The 15,199-nt window shown below is 36.3% G+C and overlaps 1 protein-coding gene across 1 annotated transcript; it reads left to right on the forward strand.

Moving 5' to 3' along the window:
* Positions 1 to 13,135: 13,135 nt before the first annotated feature.
* On the forward strand, positions 13,136 to 14,404 carry LOC136824076 (uncharacterized). The gene has a single exon (XM_067080239.1). It carries the CDS (start codon positions 13,136 to 13,138, stop codon positions 14,177 to 14,179), a length of 1,044 nt encoding a protein of 347 aa, XP_066936340.1. The 3' UTR covers positions 14,180 to 14,404.
* Positions 14,405 to 15,199: the final 795 nt, after the last annotated feature.

Raw genomic sequence — 15,199 nt, forward strand, 5'->3', positions numbered from 1 at the left:
TGCCAACCCGGGGAGTCTTCATATATTTACCAAAGGGAAGCTCATGATGAAACCCTCTGATTTAACTTTTATTTTGGCAAATCAATTGTTTTTTTGCACTTACAGCTTTTCTCTTTGATCTTTCATTAAGGTTCCTTTTGTTGATTGCTGGCGTCATTGATGACTTGTGCGTCATTTATTGAAATGGAAACACACGGTTTTTCCCAAGCTGATAATGTACATCAATTTTTTCTTAATATTGTTTCGTAAATGCTGATTTTTTAAGCAACAAAAATGTATATATACTACTTTAGGCAAACGTGGAGGTCTATCTGTTTATTGCATAACTAAGACAGGACGTAGGATTCAACAATTTTTGTTATCATGCCCAAGGTATACAGAAGATATAATGAGATATTTATAGCGATTGTGAAATAGCTATTTCCCTGTCAACACCTGTACTTTGTATATAACACATGTAACATGCATATGACATTGAATACATAACTGCTACTAATACATGCGTGATTTATGTGTAATATGGAATACAAGTATTACATGGCCGTCAGTAAACCTTCCTATACCTTTTGTTCTTCAGAAAAACCAAAAACATTGGCTTCATTGGCTTTTAATTGTTTGCTTTCCAGTAGTATGACCCCCGGTAGAAATCGTATTTCTATTGTATTTTGCGCGGGTTTTTCAATAGAGATTTCACGTGACTCAAACCCCATGTTTCAAAACCTACATAATAGCAAAAGCAAAAATAGTTGGGAAGGAAAGAGTAAACGCAAGACAGAAAGTTTGGTTGTGTTGATCAGGTATGTTTTTATTCTATCCAAACTAACGTTAAAAAAGGTACTGACTCCTTTGTACGAGTTAAAGTAGATTTTTTGTTATTCAATCTGTACAGGTGAAAATTGTTTATATCGGTTAGGGTCAGGATCAGTTAGGGTCAGGGTTGGAGTTAGAGAGTCAAAATAGGGTTGGGAGTAGCATTGGTAGGTAAATACAGGGCTCTAGGTCCTGGTAAGGATACCCATTTAAAATGGGTATCCTTATCAGGGCATAGGGTTGGGGCTAACCCTGGTATGGTCAATATAAATAAGTCTGTAAATTACACACTATAAGTAGATTGTGAATTCAAAATTCGTGGTCTATAATAATAATAATATTTTAAGTGGCTGGCCATAGAATAATGAATCAGCTTTTAGGCAGCTGAGCCATTGTCTCCCCCAGGGGCCACTTGTATAACATAACAGAACAATAATTGGAACGATAACTGATTAAGATAATAAATAATAAATTTCTAATTGAAAATATGAGTTTTGAGTTTGTTTTTAAACGATAAAAGAGATTGGCATTGTTTCATCTCTAAAGGTAGATTGTTCCACAGATGCATGGTTGAGGCAATGAACGTTCGACTAGCAAAGGTGTTTTTGGCAAGAGGAACAACGAAATTATACCTTCTTGCAAAGCGAGTGCAGCGTTCATATCGCTTGCTAGCAGGCTTTACCTGATCAAACAAATATTTTGGCGCAATGTTGCGCATCCCTTTGAACATCATCAGTGTTTTATTGTATTCGACAATCTGATCAAGTGTCTTGTTGATGGGAATGGTTTTAAAGATGTTGTTCAGGAGTGAATCAAACTTGTTGTGATTTGCCTTTGACATAGTGCTCCAAGAATTGGAACAATATGTAATGTGTGGCATAAGAGCATTTATAAGCATTTTTTTCCTGTGGTCGTCAAGAAAGCTAGAGATGCCTTTTATCTTGTTTAGTTTGAGATAGGCTTGGCCTGGGCATTCCAGTTAAGGTTTTCATCAAAGATCATACCGAGATATTTCACTTTCTCCTTGCATTCAAGAGTGTCAACTTGAAATTGGATAGGGACCAGCCTCTTGCATTCCTTCAGTTTGTTTGCTCTTCCAAAGAATATGACTTCGGTTTTGCCCGTTAGTTTACAGTTAGTTTATTTTGGCTGAACCAATGTCCGACTTCAGAAAGTTAGCCAGATAGATCTTTTCTAAGCCTCACGGGGCAGTCAGAACTGACAGCGATGATGGTAACTCCTGCGTAAAGATGGTGGAACACAGAAGGTCGAATACTTTGACCAATATCGTTTATGTAAAGGAGAAATAACAATGGTCCGAGGACCGATCCTTGTGGAACCCTGTATGCGCATTTGTTCATCATGTCCGAGCAAGTATCTCCTAGGAGTGTACATTGAAGACAATCTGACAGATAAGATTCAAACCAGGAGAATGAGGTGTCCCTAAATGTGGTAGTGTACGGAACTTCTGATTCATAGGTACTTTTCATGTGTGGGTTTGAATCCCACCTGGAACTCAACTTTGGCAAATTTCAAAATGTCAAAGTTAAACTCCAAAATTGACAAAGTCCAACTTAGAAACATTCCAGTCATACTTCTTTAATTTTGCATATCTACTGTAGCTAGAGACCTGAAATTTGGAGGGAGAATTCTTTGATGGTGTTAGAATATTATTATACTGTATAAAAATATTTGTAAAATATTTAGTATATTTATCAAAATAACGAAAGATATATCTTTTTTTGAAAAATAAAGACACTGCATTGTTTTATTTTTGTTTTTGAAGAAAATAGCTTGGAAATGGTTGAAATGGGTCAAAAAGGTGATAGGATAGGACCCATTTTCAAGGGGTCTCTGGAAATGGAGGAACAAAAAGTTACAAGTACAGAATAAATTTTTCTGAAAGGAGAAACCCCAGATGAAAAGAAAATCCATTTTGGCAGAAATAAAAACTTTTTTTGGGACATTCCCATGCTAAAGAAGCAAAAAAGTGAAAAAAACTACATGAAAATGATAGAACTAAAAATTAGCGAATGTGATTTTTGAATTCCTCACCCTTTTTTGATAAAAAAATAAGTTTCAGCCTTCAACTGTGTTTTCCTCCATTTCCAGAAACATTTGTTCATCAATAATTGCAACTTTTTTCTTCTCCGTAGCAGACAGATTTTGAAATGTTGCAAAAACGTTCGGCACTTTACCAATTTGCTGTCTAGCCTGTGTCCACAGAGTTATATACCGCTGGAAAGCTAAGATCACTGGCTTTCTTTTAGTAAAACCCGGAACACTTTAGCATACATAGAAAAAAAGTTAGAAGGGTTCGAAGTTCACGGAAAAATGAAACATTTGGTTTGACGTCAACAAAAGTTGCGTGACTTCTGAAGTCGCTAACAATTGAATAATTGCAATTCGATTGTTGAACGCAATCAAATCGCAATCGAATATTACCCAGGATTTGCTGTTCGATTGCTTTGATTACGTTCAATTGTATTCGATTATGTTCCATTACGTACGATTGATGATTTAACTGTATTAGATTTTATTCGCTTCTGTATGGTACTTATGCGCTCGGACGCCCACCATAAAAAGCTCTAACAGAGTGACCCAATTTAATTTTATCGCAATCAAACTTTTTATCAAACATATATAATAGTAATCGAGCGAAATCGAAGATTTATAACAATAGCGTTAACTTTGAGGTTGTTGTTGTTATTTTCTGCCCGCACAGTTTGATTATTCGCCCGATAGTGTCATTTGCGCAAATGGCACTAGGGGGCTAATACTTACCTACCTCTTTGTACCTCTTTTTGACTTTTGCTTTAACAGCTCATCCAACTCGTTGAGTCCGATGCTTCGACATTTCCTTGAGGCTGTTGGAGTCAGCTTGCCTAAGGTTAAAATAGTGGGCAAGCAGAGGTTCATCCGGAACAGTTGTGAGGAAGGTGTCTAAGTGTTTTTTGAATACTTCTTTGGGGCAGTTTGTCAAATCTCTTATTGGTCTGGGAAGGGTGTTGAATAATCGAGGGCCTTCTTGGGAAAGACTTCCCCTTGCAAATTCTCCCAATCTCTGATTTATATGGCAGGAAATGCCTCCTTTTTGCTTTCGTCATAATCAAAATTCAGGACGTTGCCTTCAATGACGTTCCAGGTATAAATTATTTGATACCGTTCTCTTCATCTTTCAAGGCTATACAGTTTTAATGATTTGAGTTTTTCCCAATAATTAAGATGTCTGCGGGATGGAATTCCATGTAAAAATGATTTCTGAACTTCTTCCAGTTGCTGGACAAGACCACGCTTCCAGGGAGACCAGAGTTGAGAACATTAGTCCAAATGAGGGATGGCTCATGGCGTCCTCCAGCTTTTTGGTCCCCCCTAATATGAGCTAAAATCCCCCATCTGGCATTTCCCCCCACCTGTCTTTAAAATTCGTGCTCCCCCCCTATTGGAAAATTCCCCTAGCCGTATTGTATAAGGGTTGCGAAGTGATGATCCAGACTCGCCTCAATTCGCAAGCTACTATAGCAAAAAAAAGACTCTCAAAATCCCAAGAAAGACAGGCTCATAAGCCTCAATGCCCAAACACACCAGGAAGGTCTGTATTTATCCTATTACTCCCCCCACTAGGTAGAGGACTGAATATCCCCCCTATTCGCCTTTCTCCCCCCATCAAGCTTGAAATTTTCACTTCCCCCCTGGCACCAAAATCTGATTCCCCCCCCATCTTCCTGGGGGGGGATGATCCCATGTGGCTAGTGCTTTCCATAAAGTTAACATGGTTTCAATTTTCCTTGATTTGAATGTGCGGTATATCCATGCACTTATATTTTTTACTTTTTTAATTTGTTCTTGGATATGTTTCTCATAAGTCAACTGAGTGTCTAGGGTGACTCCAAGGTCTTTAACTTCGTCTTTATTTTCGATCAACGTTGCTGTGTCAGAAAAATATCGAGAACTTTGCTTCAGAGCGCCGTTTTTCCTGTAGGCAAGGTGCTCAAATTTAAGACCATTCAGCTGCATGTCGTTGTCTTCTGTCCACTTATAGACAGTGTCTGGATCATTTTGTAGATGATAAACATCCTCCAGTTTGGATATTGCTTTCATCAAACGGGTGTCGTCAGCAAAGAATGCCAAAATAGAATGAAGGATGTTGTTATCAATATCTTGAATCATGATCAGGAACAATAGTTTCATCAAACTGCAAGGGCAGAATTAATGACAACAACAAAAGTAAACTTTACGCTATTACTATTATTATCCATTTCCGACATTCAAACAATGTTTTTTTTCTAGCATTAGCCAAGTCTTTTCGCTTCAATGCAATGCCTTCACCAAGTTTTTAGCACCTTGCGAACAGGCCGCAAATGACCAAAAGTGTTTTTTTCTGACTTTAGTTTAGTCTCTTCGCTTAAATGCAATGACTTCAATCCAATTTCGAGCGGGCTGCAAATGACGTTATTGCCCTATAGCCTGGGTGGTTGCCGGGCAGTTAATGATATTTCAGCCCTCTGAATCCTGGCGCTTTAATTTCCTCAGCACGGGTATGACAATTTGAGTCGCCACAAAACCTTTTAATATCGCCTGCCAATTAAATCTTTAATGGCTTACTTAATTATTGCTATATGGATAATAATCAAATGTAATTGACAATCAATCGAATATAGTCAACTATCAATCGAACCAATCTAACCTTGTCCTTACTCGAACGCAATCAAATATTACCGTCAACTGCTCTAACTTGGGACGATTGGTCGAAACATGGGATTGGTTAATATCTGGTCTGTAGTTTCACTACTGTTAAATCTCTTTGAAAACAAATTTGTTTTAATAACTCCACCAAGTTTATCAATCATACTTCTTTGTTCCTCTTAGAGTGCTCAGACACTCGCGTGTGTTCCACTACGGATTTTCTTTATATTTCGATTTAAAAGCCTACTCGGTGCGAAAAAGAAATTGTGTATTTTTTAATACCTCATTCATTAACTCAAATCAAATGACTTTGAAGGTTCGGTGGAAATGGTGGCCGAATTGCCGTCCCATTTTTTGTCAGATAGTCCCAAGTTAGAGCAGTGACGGTACACAGGAATCGGCCATTCGATTGAGATTCGATTACGTTTGACAATCGAATCACAATTATTCGATTGCGTTCAATTATATACGTTTGATTGGTGCGATTGTAATTACACCGTCTGGTGTTATTACTAGTTAGATGGAATTACCAGACGATCTCAATGGAACGAAATCGACGATCGAACCAGTCGAACCAAATCGAATGCAAACAACCGAAATTCGATTGTCGAACGCAATCGAATCTCAATTGAACGTCAAAATTCTGGGTAATATTCGATTGGTTCGATTGCTGTTCGACTGGTTCGATCGTCGATTCCGTTCGATTGAGATCGTCTGGCTTTATTCTTGCAGCTTCCCAACATCCAAGCTCTCAAACATCACAAGCCGAATTAAATTACTTTCGATTTCCCATAGAAATTATGCGATGAACAATCCGGGGGTCAATGAATCGACGATCAAACGCAATCGAACGCAATCGAACATCAATCGAACGCAATCGAACATCAATCGAACGCAATCGAATATCAATCGAATCTGAAAATTGCGGTAATATTCTATTGAGATTCGATTGCATTCGACAATCGAAATTCAATCGGTCGATTGCGTTCGATTTGGTTCGACTGGTTCTTTCGTCCATTCTGTTCGATTGAGATCGTCTTGGAATTAGAACAAATAATTGAGTACCTGATGCCAACTTGTTTTAATTATTAGAACAATGGGCCATTCCAGAATTTTTCTGTAACAGGGGGGCGGTCGACACAGGATTTCCGAGGGCAAAAGTTTTCACCAAAATTCCAAATTTCCAAGGCAAGAGAAGAAAATGTATGAATTTATATTATAATTAAATAAAAAAGAGTGGAATTTCCGATGCATTTTGCAAAAATACATGGATTTTTATCGGAATTTCCGACCACCACTGGAAAAGAATAATCATTTCCGAGGCTAGAAAAACATAAAAAATGCCCATCGTCCGGGGGAACAAAAATTTTCTGGAATAGCCCAATAGCCCCGCCAACATTGGCTTTTTCTCCAAGACGCACGCCAGCAGTACAAATGACAATGAAATTCAAAGTCTATTGGCAGAGATAGCCGGCGTACATGTCATTACTTCCAGACTGGCTACCTACCTACCTACCTACCCTACCTACATACCCTACCTACCATAGCCATTCCGGGTTTGCTTTTTTTTTTATTTGACGCTCATGAAAATCTTCAATTTTAGGTCAAACTTTGACAAGCAATTCTTCTTTGTGTAGTTGAGCTATGAAATTAATTATTTTTGAGTAATTTAGAGCTTTCTTTTAGCTTTCCAACCATAATATGCAGGTGTAATATTCTACACTTTTGTCTAAAAATTCGTTTCAACTAAGGCCATTTTTAGAAGTATTAGATCTGCGGGACACAAAAAATTTCACAACTCATCTTTGATTTCAAAGCGCTGCGGGTTGGTCTAAAAAGCAGGGTAGCTAATTGGGCTAGGTTGTGGGGTACCTAAATATTTTACAGACCAGAATAGAAATACCGAAAATGAATGCATAGAATCACATTTTACTGACCAGGGAGCGTGAATCTGATTGATACTAATATTGATCATGTATGATTCCAAAGATAAACAAAGATATAAATTACCACGTGTTCATGTACGAGGAGTAAGAAATAGAGCTTCATTATAATAGAGCTATTTCAAAAGACTTTTTGTACCTATTATAAGCTGCCATAATTAAAAATTTTGAAAGGAATTAATTGTTTGAAACATCTAAACATGATTTAAATTAAACAATAGATTCAATAACAAAGGATTGTTAAGATATGACAAGATTAGAGATCATATGGCCCAAAGGCGATTCCAAAGCTATTATCATTGAATTACATCTTCACGGAAATAACAATTAAAAACATAAATAAAATCTAAATCTAAAATATTAAAAACTGTTTTGTATATATTTTTTATTCGGGTCTGTAAATTTTCAAACGAAGCCAAGAAGGAAGACAAAATGGCGCCAGTTCTCTTGAGAAGTAACAAAGTTCAGTACCTTTGGAAAAAAGGCTATTGTGGCTGAAGTTCGAAAGGAATCTTAAATCTTATTACATGGAATCATTAACAAGATGTTGTAATAGTTATTTCCACATGAAAACAGGTTTCAGATTTCAAAAGTTTAGGCAAAAAGAGGTACCCCTTAACCTAGCCCAATTGGCTACCCATTGGCTACCCTGCTTTTTAGACCAACCCAAGCGCTGCGGAGGAAAAAATGCTCAGACAGTGAAACTTTCCATATTTATCAGAAAATACCTGAGAAATCCAATGGTGCTACTCTCTGAAATTAATTCTTTCATTAAAGTTATTATTTTTTACTTTTCATACTTTGACAAGCATTTTCAGCCTGAAAATGAGGACTAGAATTATAGAGAGTGATACCACTGAAAAATTTAACCCTTTTTTAGCCTAAAACAGTTATTTATATGCCATGGGGAATTTTTCCTCTGCAGCGCTTTGATTACAAAGATAGGTAGGTTCAGCAATTTTAACTTCCGCTTTATAACGTTTTTATGTTTTTTTGCAATGCAATGTCTTCTTTTTCAAAAAAATGTCTTTTCATTTCTTCCTTGAAGTGTTAGCAAGCCATTACAAAAAGAATTTGATAAAAGTCTGCAGTCAAAATGAAGATATCTGGAATATCTTGACTCATAATGCAAAAGCTTGAATTTCAATTTCGCAGCATATTTCGGTGCCATTTTATATATATGCCATTTCTGGGCTAAATTGTCAACCTCAAATGTCTAAAATAAAAAGGTGCTATTTTAGCGGAACCAAAATCTCAATATCTCCGGAACCGTTTATCATTAGGTAGGGTGCGCACTCGTCAGGATTTTTTGCGTGGAACAAGACGAAAATCAAAATTAGAACATTCCATCCATCATAACTTATCCTTAACAACTCCAAACTTGTTCATTCTTTTTTTTAAATATTCAGAATTTATCAGAGAAAACAAAGAAAAAAACCCCATCCCATTACCTACCTTCAATAAAAAGATATACCATTTATTAGACATCAAGGTGAAAAAATGGCGACTCGGAATTCGTGGCACCATCGTCGACCTTGACCACCATTTTTCAAATGGCTATCGCTATTGAGCTGGATTAGTTATAAAGATAGTACTTTAGTTTGTCACGTGGTAGCCTTTTCGATAATCTACGGGCCGCCTTTAAATCGAGAAAAAAGAAGAAATTTCGATTTTTCGGCACTTTCCTGAAATTTTTATCAGGACTACCATATATCGTTGGAAAGCTAAGGGTTTCAGCTTTTGATTGGTAAAATTTGTTTTTAGCTATCATTTCCAGCTCATTAGCGATAGGCTAAAGTTTAACAGTCATCTGGCCGATTTTCAGACCGCGCCAGCAAAACTCCTCACGCACTGCCACGCGGAAGGCTAGAATTCACCCGTCATCTTTAATGCTTTTCGGTGCTGTCCAAAGGTCATTTCTTGGTTGCGCGTGGTAGGGAGACGATTCCTTGCTTGAAAAGGTGTTTTTTTTGTGGTTTGAAAATGGAATAACTTTGGAACTACTTAACCAATTTTAACAAATGACCCCTCATTTTTCTCACAAAGGTAAGGACTTTCAAATAAAATTAGTTTGGTTTTCAAAATTTGAGGGGAAAATTTTGGCCTGACCACCCTACATTAGGAGTTGTATGAACCCTCATTTTTTTTCTTTTTTGAAGCTCTTCAAGATGAACTAGGTTTGATTGCCACCAGAATAGTTTCAATTTGACCCTGAAATGGCTACCTACCATCATCACCATAGCTAGCAGCATAAGTACAGTGAGATCGGGTAACTTGCATCAGTGGAGGCTAACATCCAGGCGTACCCAATCGATGAAATCGATATGGGAAATCAATCGATATTAATCGATTTTAATCGATAATAATCGATAGTGATTGATAACTAGTCGATAAACAATCGATAGCCAATCGATACTAAGACTTTACGTTCTTATCGATTGGATTCGATTGTTATCGATTGCTACTGATTAATCGCTGATTGCTTTCGATTGTTATCGATTAATATCGATTTCTTTATGTTCGCTCAAAACGCAACCCTACCGTGGTTTTTCTAATTTAACGCTTGGCAATAAATAATTATTTTCGACGCTACGCGTGAAAAACTAGAGAACAATTAATTACGATATTCAAGTGTTTTAAGTACGCGTTAAAGGCTTGTGTAATATATATTACCGTGAGATCGGGTAACTTGCATCAGTGGAGGCTAACATGCATAGCCCTCAAATGAATGACCTGGCTGGTCATTAAAATACAACTACGCAGCTCCGCTTGCAGCTCTACTCTACCATTTTTGTTTTGATTTAACTTTGTATTTTAATGACCAGCCAGGTCATTTATTTGAGGTATTTGGCCATTCCTATTCCCCTGTGCATTAATCCGATTAATACAGTGATTTGTTTGTGTGATTCTACCCAAGCCCTGGTCGCCAAGAGGGTTAGAATTGCAGGAAATTCGGCCATCGAGATAGTTATTCGGTCGGTGGATAGTCGTTCACCGACCGGTGGAAAATTGGTCGTCAGAATAGTCATCCGGACGTCGAAATACTTTATTGCATGAAAATTTCACGGTTTCGTGGTGAGTTTAGAAAACCGCGAAATTAAAATGCTGCGAAATACGATTTTGGAGCTCAACCGTGAAATTAAAATGCCGGGGGAAATGTGATTTTTTGGGTCAACTGAAAAAAACCCCTAAAAGTAGAGTCTTTTTTACAAAAAAATGCGATAATCAAGACAAAATTCTCTTGGACCGCGAAATTAAGAGATACACTCTGGTACACAGAGTAGCGATCATACATACAGAAAATTAGCACAATCGATCGCAATCGATCTTAAGACTTAATCGATAACAATCAAATTCAATCGATGGCTAATCGATAATAATCGAATTTAATCGATGAAAATCGATACCAATCGATAATAAAATTTTACGTTCCTATCGATTGGCCATCGATTAGTAATCGATCGATCATCAATTACAAACGACTTTTATCGATTGACATCGATTAAATCGACAATCGATGTTATCGATTGGGTACGCCTGGTAACATGCATAGCCCTAAAATGAATGACCTGGCTGGTCATTAAAATACAAAATTAAATCAAAACAAAAATGGTAGAGTAGAGTTGCAAGCGTAGTTCATTTGTTTTGAAATTTTGCTGCTTAGATTGGTCAGTCATTTGATGCAGCAATCAAAAAGCAAGTTACCCAATCTCACGGTAAGTTAAAAGTGCTCCTAGTCTACTTCATTGGACATAGGGTTAACAACAACTATAAAATGCAAAGTTCAGCCACAAGGAACCTCTGGTCTACCTTTTACCTTGAATATATTCCAATGAACAATGAAATCAAACTGTGGATAAAATCTCCACCGTCTTCTTTTTTTTTCATTCTGTGCCGCTGTCACTGCAAGGGTCTACCATCTTGATATGGGGCCTGGAATTCCCGAGTTATTTTTTTCCGAGTTATTTTTCATGTGACGTCATAATAACTCGAGTTTTTTTTTAGCCTTTATTAACTTTTTGAGTTATTTGGTGTTTTTTAACGCGGGTTTTTCTTTCGTGCCTCTAACTTTTCGAGCTGTTTGATAGATTTTAACTAAGGCAAAAATAAGTGTAGTGTTTCTGCAACCTCGTGCCCGTGTGTGTATCCCAGGCTTTATTTACACTACTAATGGACGCCAGATAATATTATCTCGTCATGTTAAAGTCAAAGCATAAAAAAGCTGATAATGCGCAGGGAACGAGGTTGGTGTTTCCGGAAACCACGGCCGGCTGACCCGGCCGGAAACTATGGACAGGGAATTCATGCTATGGGTTCATCTATGGTTCATTATAAAGAAAATCAAGTTGACCGTTCAAGCTAACCAACGTCGTTTGGTTTGATATTCCCGCTTGTAAATCAAGTTTTGTTCGTTAATGAGAGCTTTTTTTCCTTCTCCCACATTTCGGAAACACTACATTCTTTTATTTTCGCCTAAGTTTTCGAGTTATTTACTTTCATGTTTTTACAGTAGATATTATTCGATTTATGGAAAATTCGACTTTTTGATATGGGTTTGTTTCCTTTACAGTATGTGGCCCCCAAAACGGCGATCAAATTTGAAATTTCTCTCAAATCTAGAGGAAAAGAGATTTTACAAAAATTTTTGCTGCATGAAAACCTTTAACATCTCTACTTTATTTCCTGGAAGTTCTTTTTCAAAATTTTCAATTTCAACTATATTTTTCAATCGCTTAAAGATAGGTAGCTTTTTTCTAATGGCCCCCAAAACGGAGGTTTGAAATTTTAGCGATTTCTCGAGATATCTTTAAGATATGAATACAAAATTTTGACCATAGTTTTGAAATGTGATTTAGAGGGTTTTGGGAATAAATTTGTTTAATAAAATTTTTACAGTATACCCCTGGTTGTCAAAATGCAGGTTTGGGGCCCCCAAAACGGAGGTGTAGTTAAAATCAAACTATTAAGCCCAGTGGTAATAGGGGGAAAACTATGAACATATTTGTGTTTTCCCTTAAATTTACGACCCGATGGATGTAAAATTTATGACTTTTTATGAAATATTTCAAGATTTTCGATATTGCAAAGTCCAAACTGAAATTTTAGAAATTTTCAAAATGACAATTTTGATTTAACAACGTCTTACTCAAGTTTTTGAAAACAAATCTCTTTTGAAAATAGTTCCATTCATGTATGGAATAAGCTGTGAAAATTTTAGAAAAAAAGCTTAACTGAAACTGAAAATATTAAGCTTTAAAGATATTTTTCTCCTATATTTTGCAAAAAAATGACAGAATTTGCCGTTTTTGCTGATTCAGCGAAAAATTTTATATATAATGTTAATTTTTTGTTATAAACTATTAACTCAAGGTGATAGGAATAGAATTCCAAGATTTTTTGCTTTTTCTCATATTTAGAATTTTCGGTTTTGTCAATGCTGATTCTAGGGCTCCAAAATACTGGTTGACCTTCAAGATGCTATATCTTTTACCCAGCCTCTAAAGTCACAGATGTATTTGCATTTTCTGAAAGGCATTAGGTGTAGAAAGTTTCCTATACCCCGTTTTCATAACTTATTTTCAATATCCAAGGAGCTAGAGTTATATGCAATTTTTATCTAATTTTGGTGTTAAAATATTTCCTTTGTTTCCTGTTTATCTCGACACATATCTTCTTGGATCATTGTATGCAAAAGAATGGATGAAAATGAGACTAGTTTTGAAAAAGAAATCAGACAGACTGAAGCTTTCATCGACAAACAGTTCACAGACGCTCTGAAAATTGAAGTTCTTGATGAAATAAAGACATTCGTATCAAGAAAAATAAAAGATGAACTTGAGTTTCTGAAACCGTTGAATCATGAAAATTCTTCAAGACATGAACAAAGTTACCATACTGAAGAAAAATTTATTGACCACTTGAAAAGGGAGGTAGAATTTTTAAGGAGGCAGCTTGAAAATCGGGATGATATCATCTACACGCTTCTACAAGAAAAGTCCTCTGTAAATCAAAACATTAAAAAAGACACACAAAATGACGAATTTCTTTTACCGAAAAATCCTATTAAGCCTATTAACAACGCTCAACTTGGAAAAATAACACTTGATAATCGATATGATGCACTTTTCATTCAAGAAAATGATAATGAGAATTTAATTGCTTCGGAACAAAATGATAATGTTACAAGGCGTAAGTCTCGCAATAATAATAACAAAAAGAGAAACTCTGTTAACAATAATAATGATAACAGAAAGACTGTTGCGGTTGTTGGTGATTCAATGATCAAATACATCAAAGGTTTCAAACTATCAAATAAGTCGAACAAAGTTGTTGTGAAAACTTTTCCTGGGGCTAAGGTGGATTGTATGAAACACTACATTAAACCAACACTAGATAAAAAGCCGGATGCTGTTATCATACACTGTGGGACAAATGATCTGAAGCTAAAAGAGCCTGAAGACATAGCAGAGAACATCATAGGATTGACGAAAATGGTGAGCGAAGAAAGTAAAGAAACTTGTATTTTGGTATCTGGCATTATCCCAAGAGGTGATGATTTAAATCGAAATGTTAAGAAGGTTAATGAAATTCTGCAGAAAAAGTGTAATGAATGCAATGTTGGCTTTATTGACAATGAAAATATCGACCCTGAAAGACACTTAAACAACAGCAAATTGCATTTAAATGTACATGGAACCAACGAGCTACAGAAAAATCTACAATATTACATTGATTGTTGACATGACCAGCATGAACTAAATGGACCTAGCCTCGATGGTAAGACAAAGTCTGTGAATCCTCTCGAAAATCTTAAAAATGAAAGTGGTATCCTTTTTACTTATCTTAACATTAACTCCTTGAGGAACAAAATTGAAAACGTCAAAGATAAAATCCTTCCTTTTGTAGATATCCTGTGTGTCGCCGAGACAAAGCTCGACTCCTCTTTCACCAAATCTCAGTTTTTTGTCAAGAACTTCAAAAAACCAATACGACTTGACTTTTCCAAAAAGAGTGGAGGTCTTTTGCTTTATGCAAAAAAGATCTGCCACTTCGACAGCTAAACGATAACCTACTCTCGCAGGGAATCGAATGCTTGACGCTTGAACTAAATTTGAGAAAATCAAAATGGCTTATTCTTTCGATTTATCGAAATCCAAGCCTTCAAAAACTTAAGCCTTTTCTTGAGGAGTTGACTAAAGTTCTCGATCACTACGGTGCCTCGTATGAAAACATTTTAATCTTTGGCGATTTTAACGAGGAGATCAGATAAAAATATGTTAAAATTTTTAGATTCTTTTTCCTAAAATCTCTAATAAAAAAACCGACATGCTTTAAATCAGAGAACGGTAGATGCATTGATTTGATCCTTACAAATCGGCCCCTTTGCTTCAAAAAAAGTGGTTCCTTCGATACAGATCTCAGTGATTACCATCATTTGATATATAGCATGTTCAAAGCTAGTTTTAAAAAGGCCCCGCCTAAAGTTATAGAATATAGATCTTTTAAAAATTTTGATGAAAAGTTTCCGGTCGGATCTTTGTCGAAACTTTGATTGCGACTTTTCAGATTTCGAAACTTTTAGCAACACCTTTGAAAATATTCTTGATACCCATGCACCAATGAAAAAGCGAACCATCCGGGGAAATCAAAAACCCCATATTACAAAAGCTGTTCGAAAGGCAATTATGGTTCGCACCTTCTACAAAAACAAAGCAAAAGCGACCGGAAACACACATTATAAAATTTTATATCGCAAACAA

This window comes from Clytia hemisphaerica, unplaced genomic scaffold (assembly GCF_902728285.1).
Source record: "Clytia hemisphaerica strain Z4C2 unplaced genomic scaffold, Clytia hemisphaerica genome assembly, whole genome shotgun sequence".
NCBI lineage: Eukaryota > Metazoa > Cnidaria > Hydrozoa > Leptothecata > Clytiidae > Clytia > Clytia hemisphaerica.

Coding starts and splice junctions, on each gene's coding strand:
- LOC136824076 (XM_067080239.1), top strand. CDS start 13,136: ATGGATGAAAATGAGACTAGTTTTGAAAAAGAAATCAGACAGACTGAA.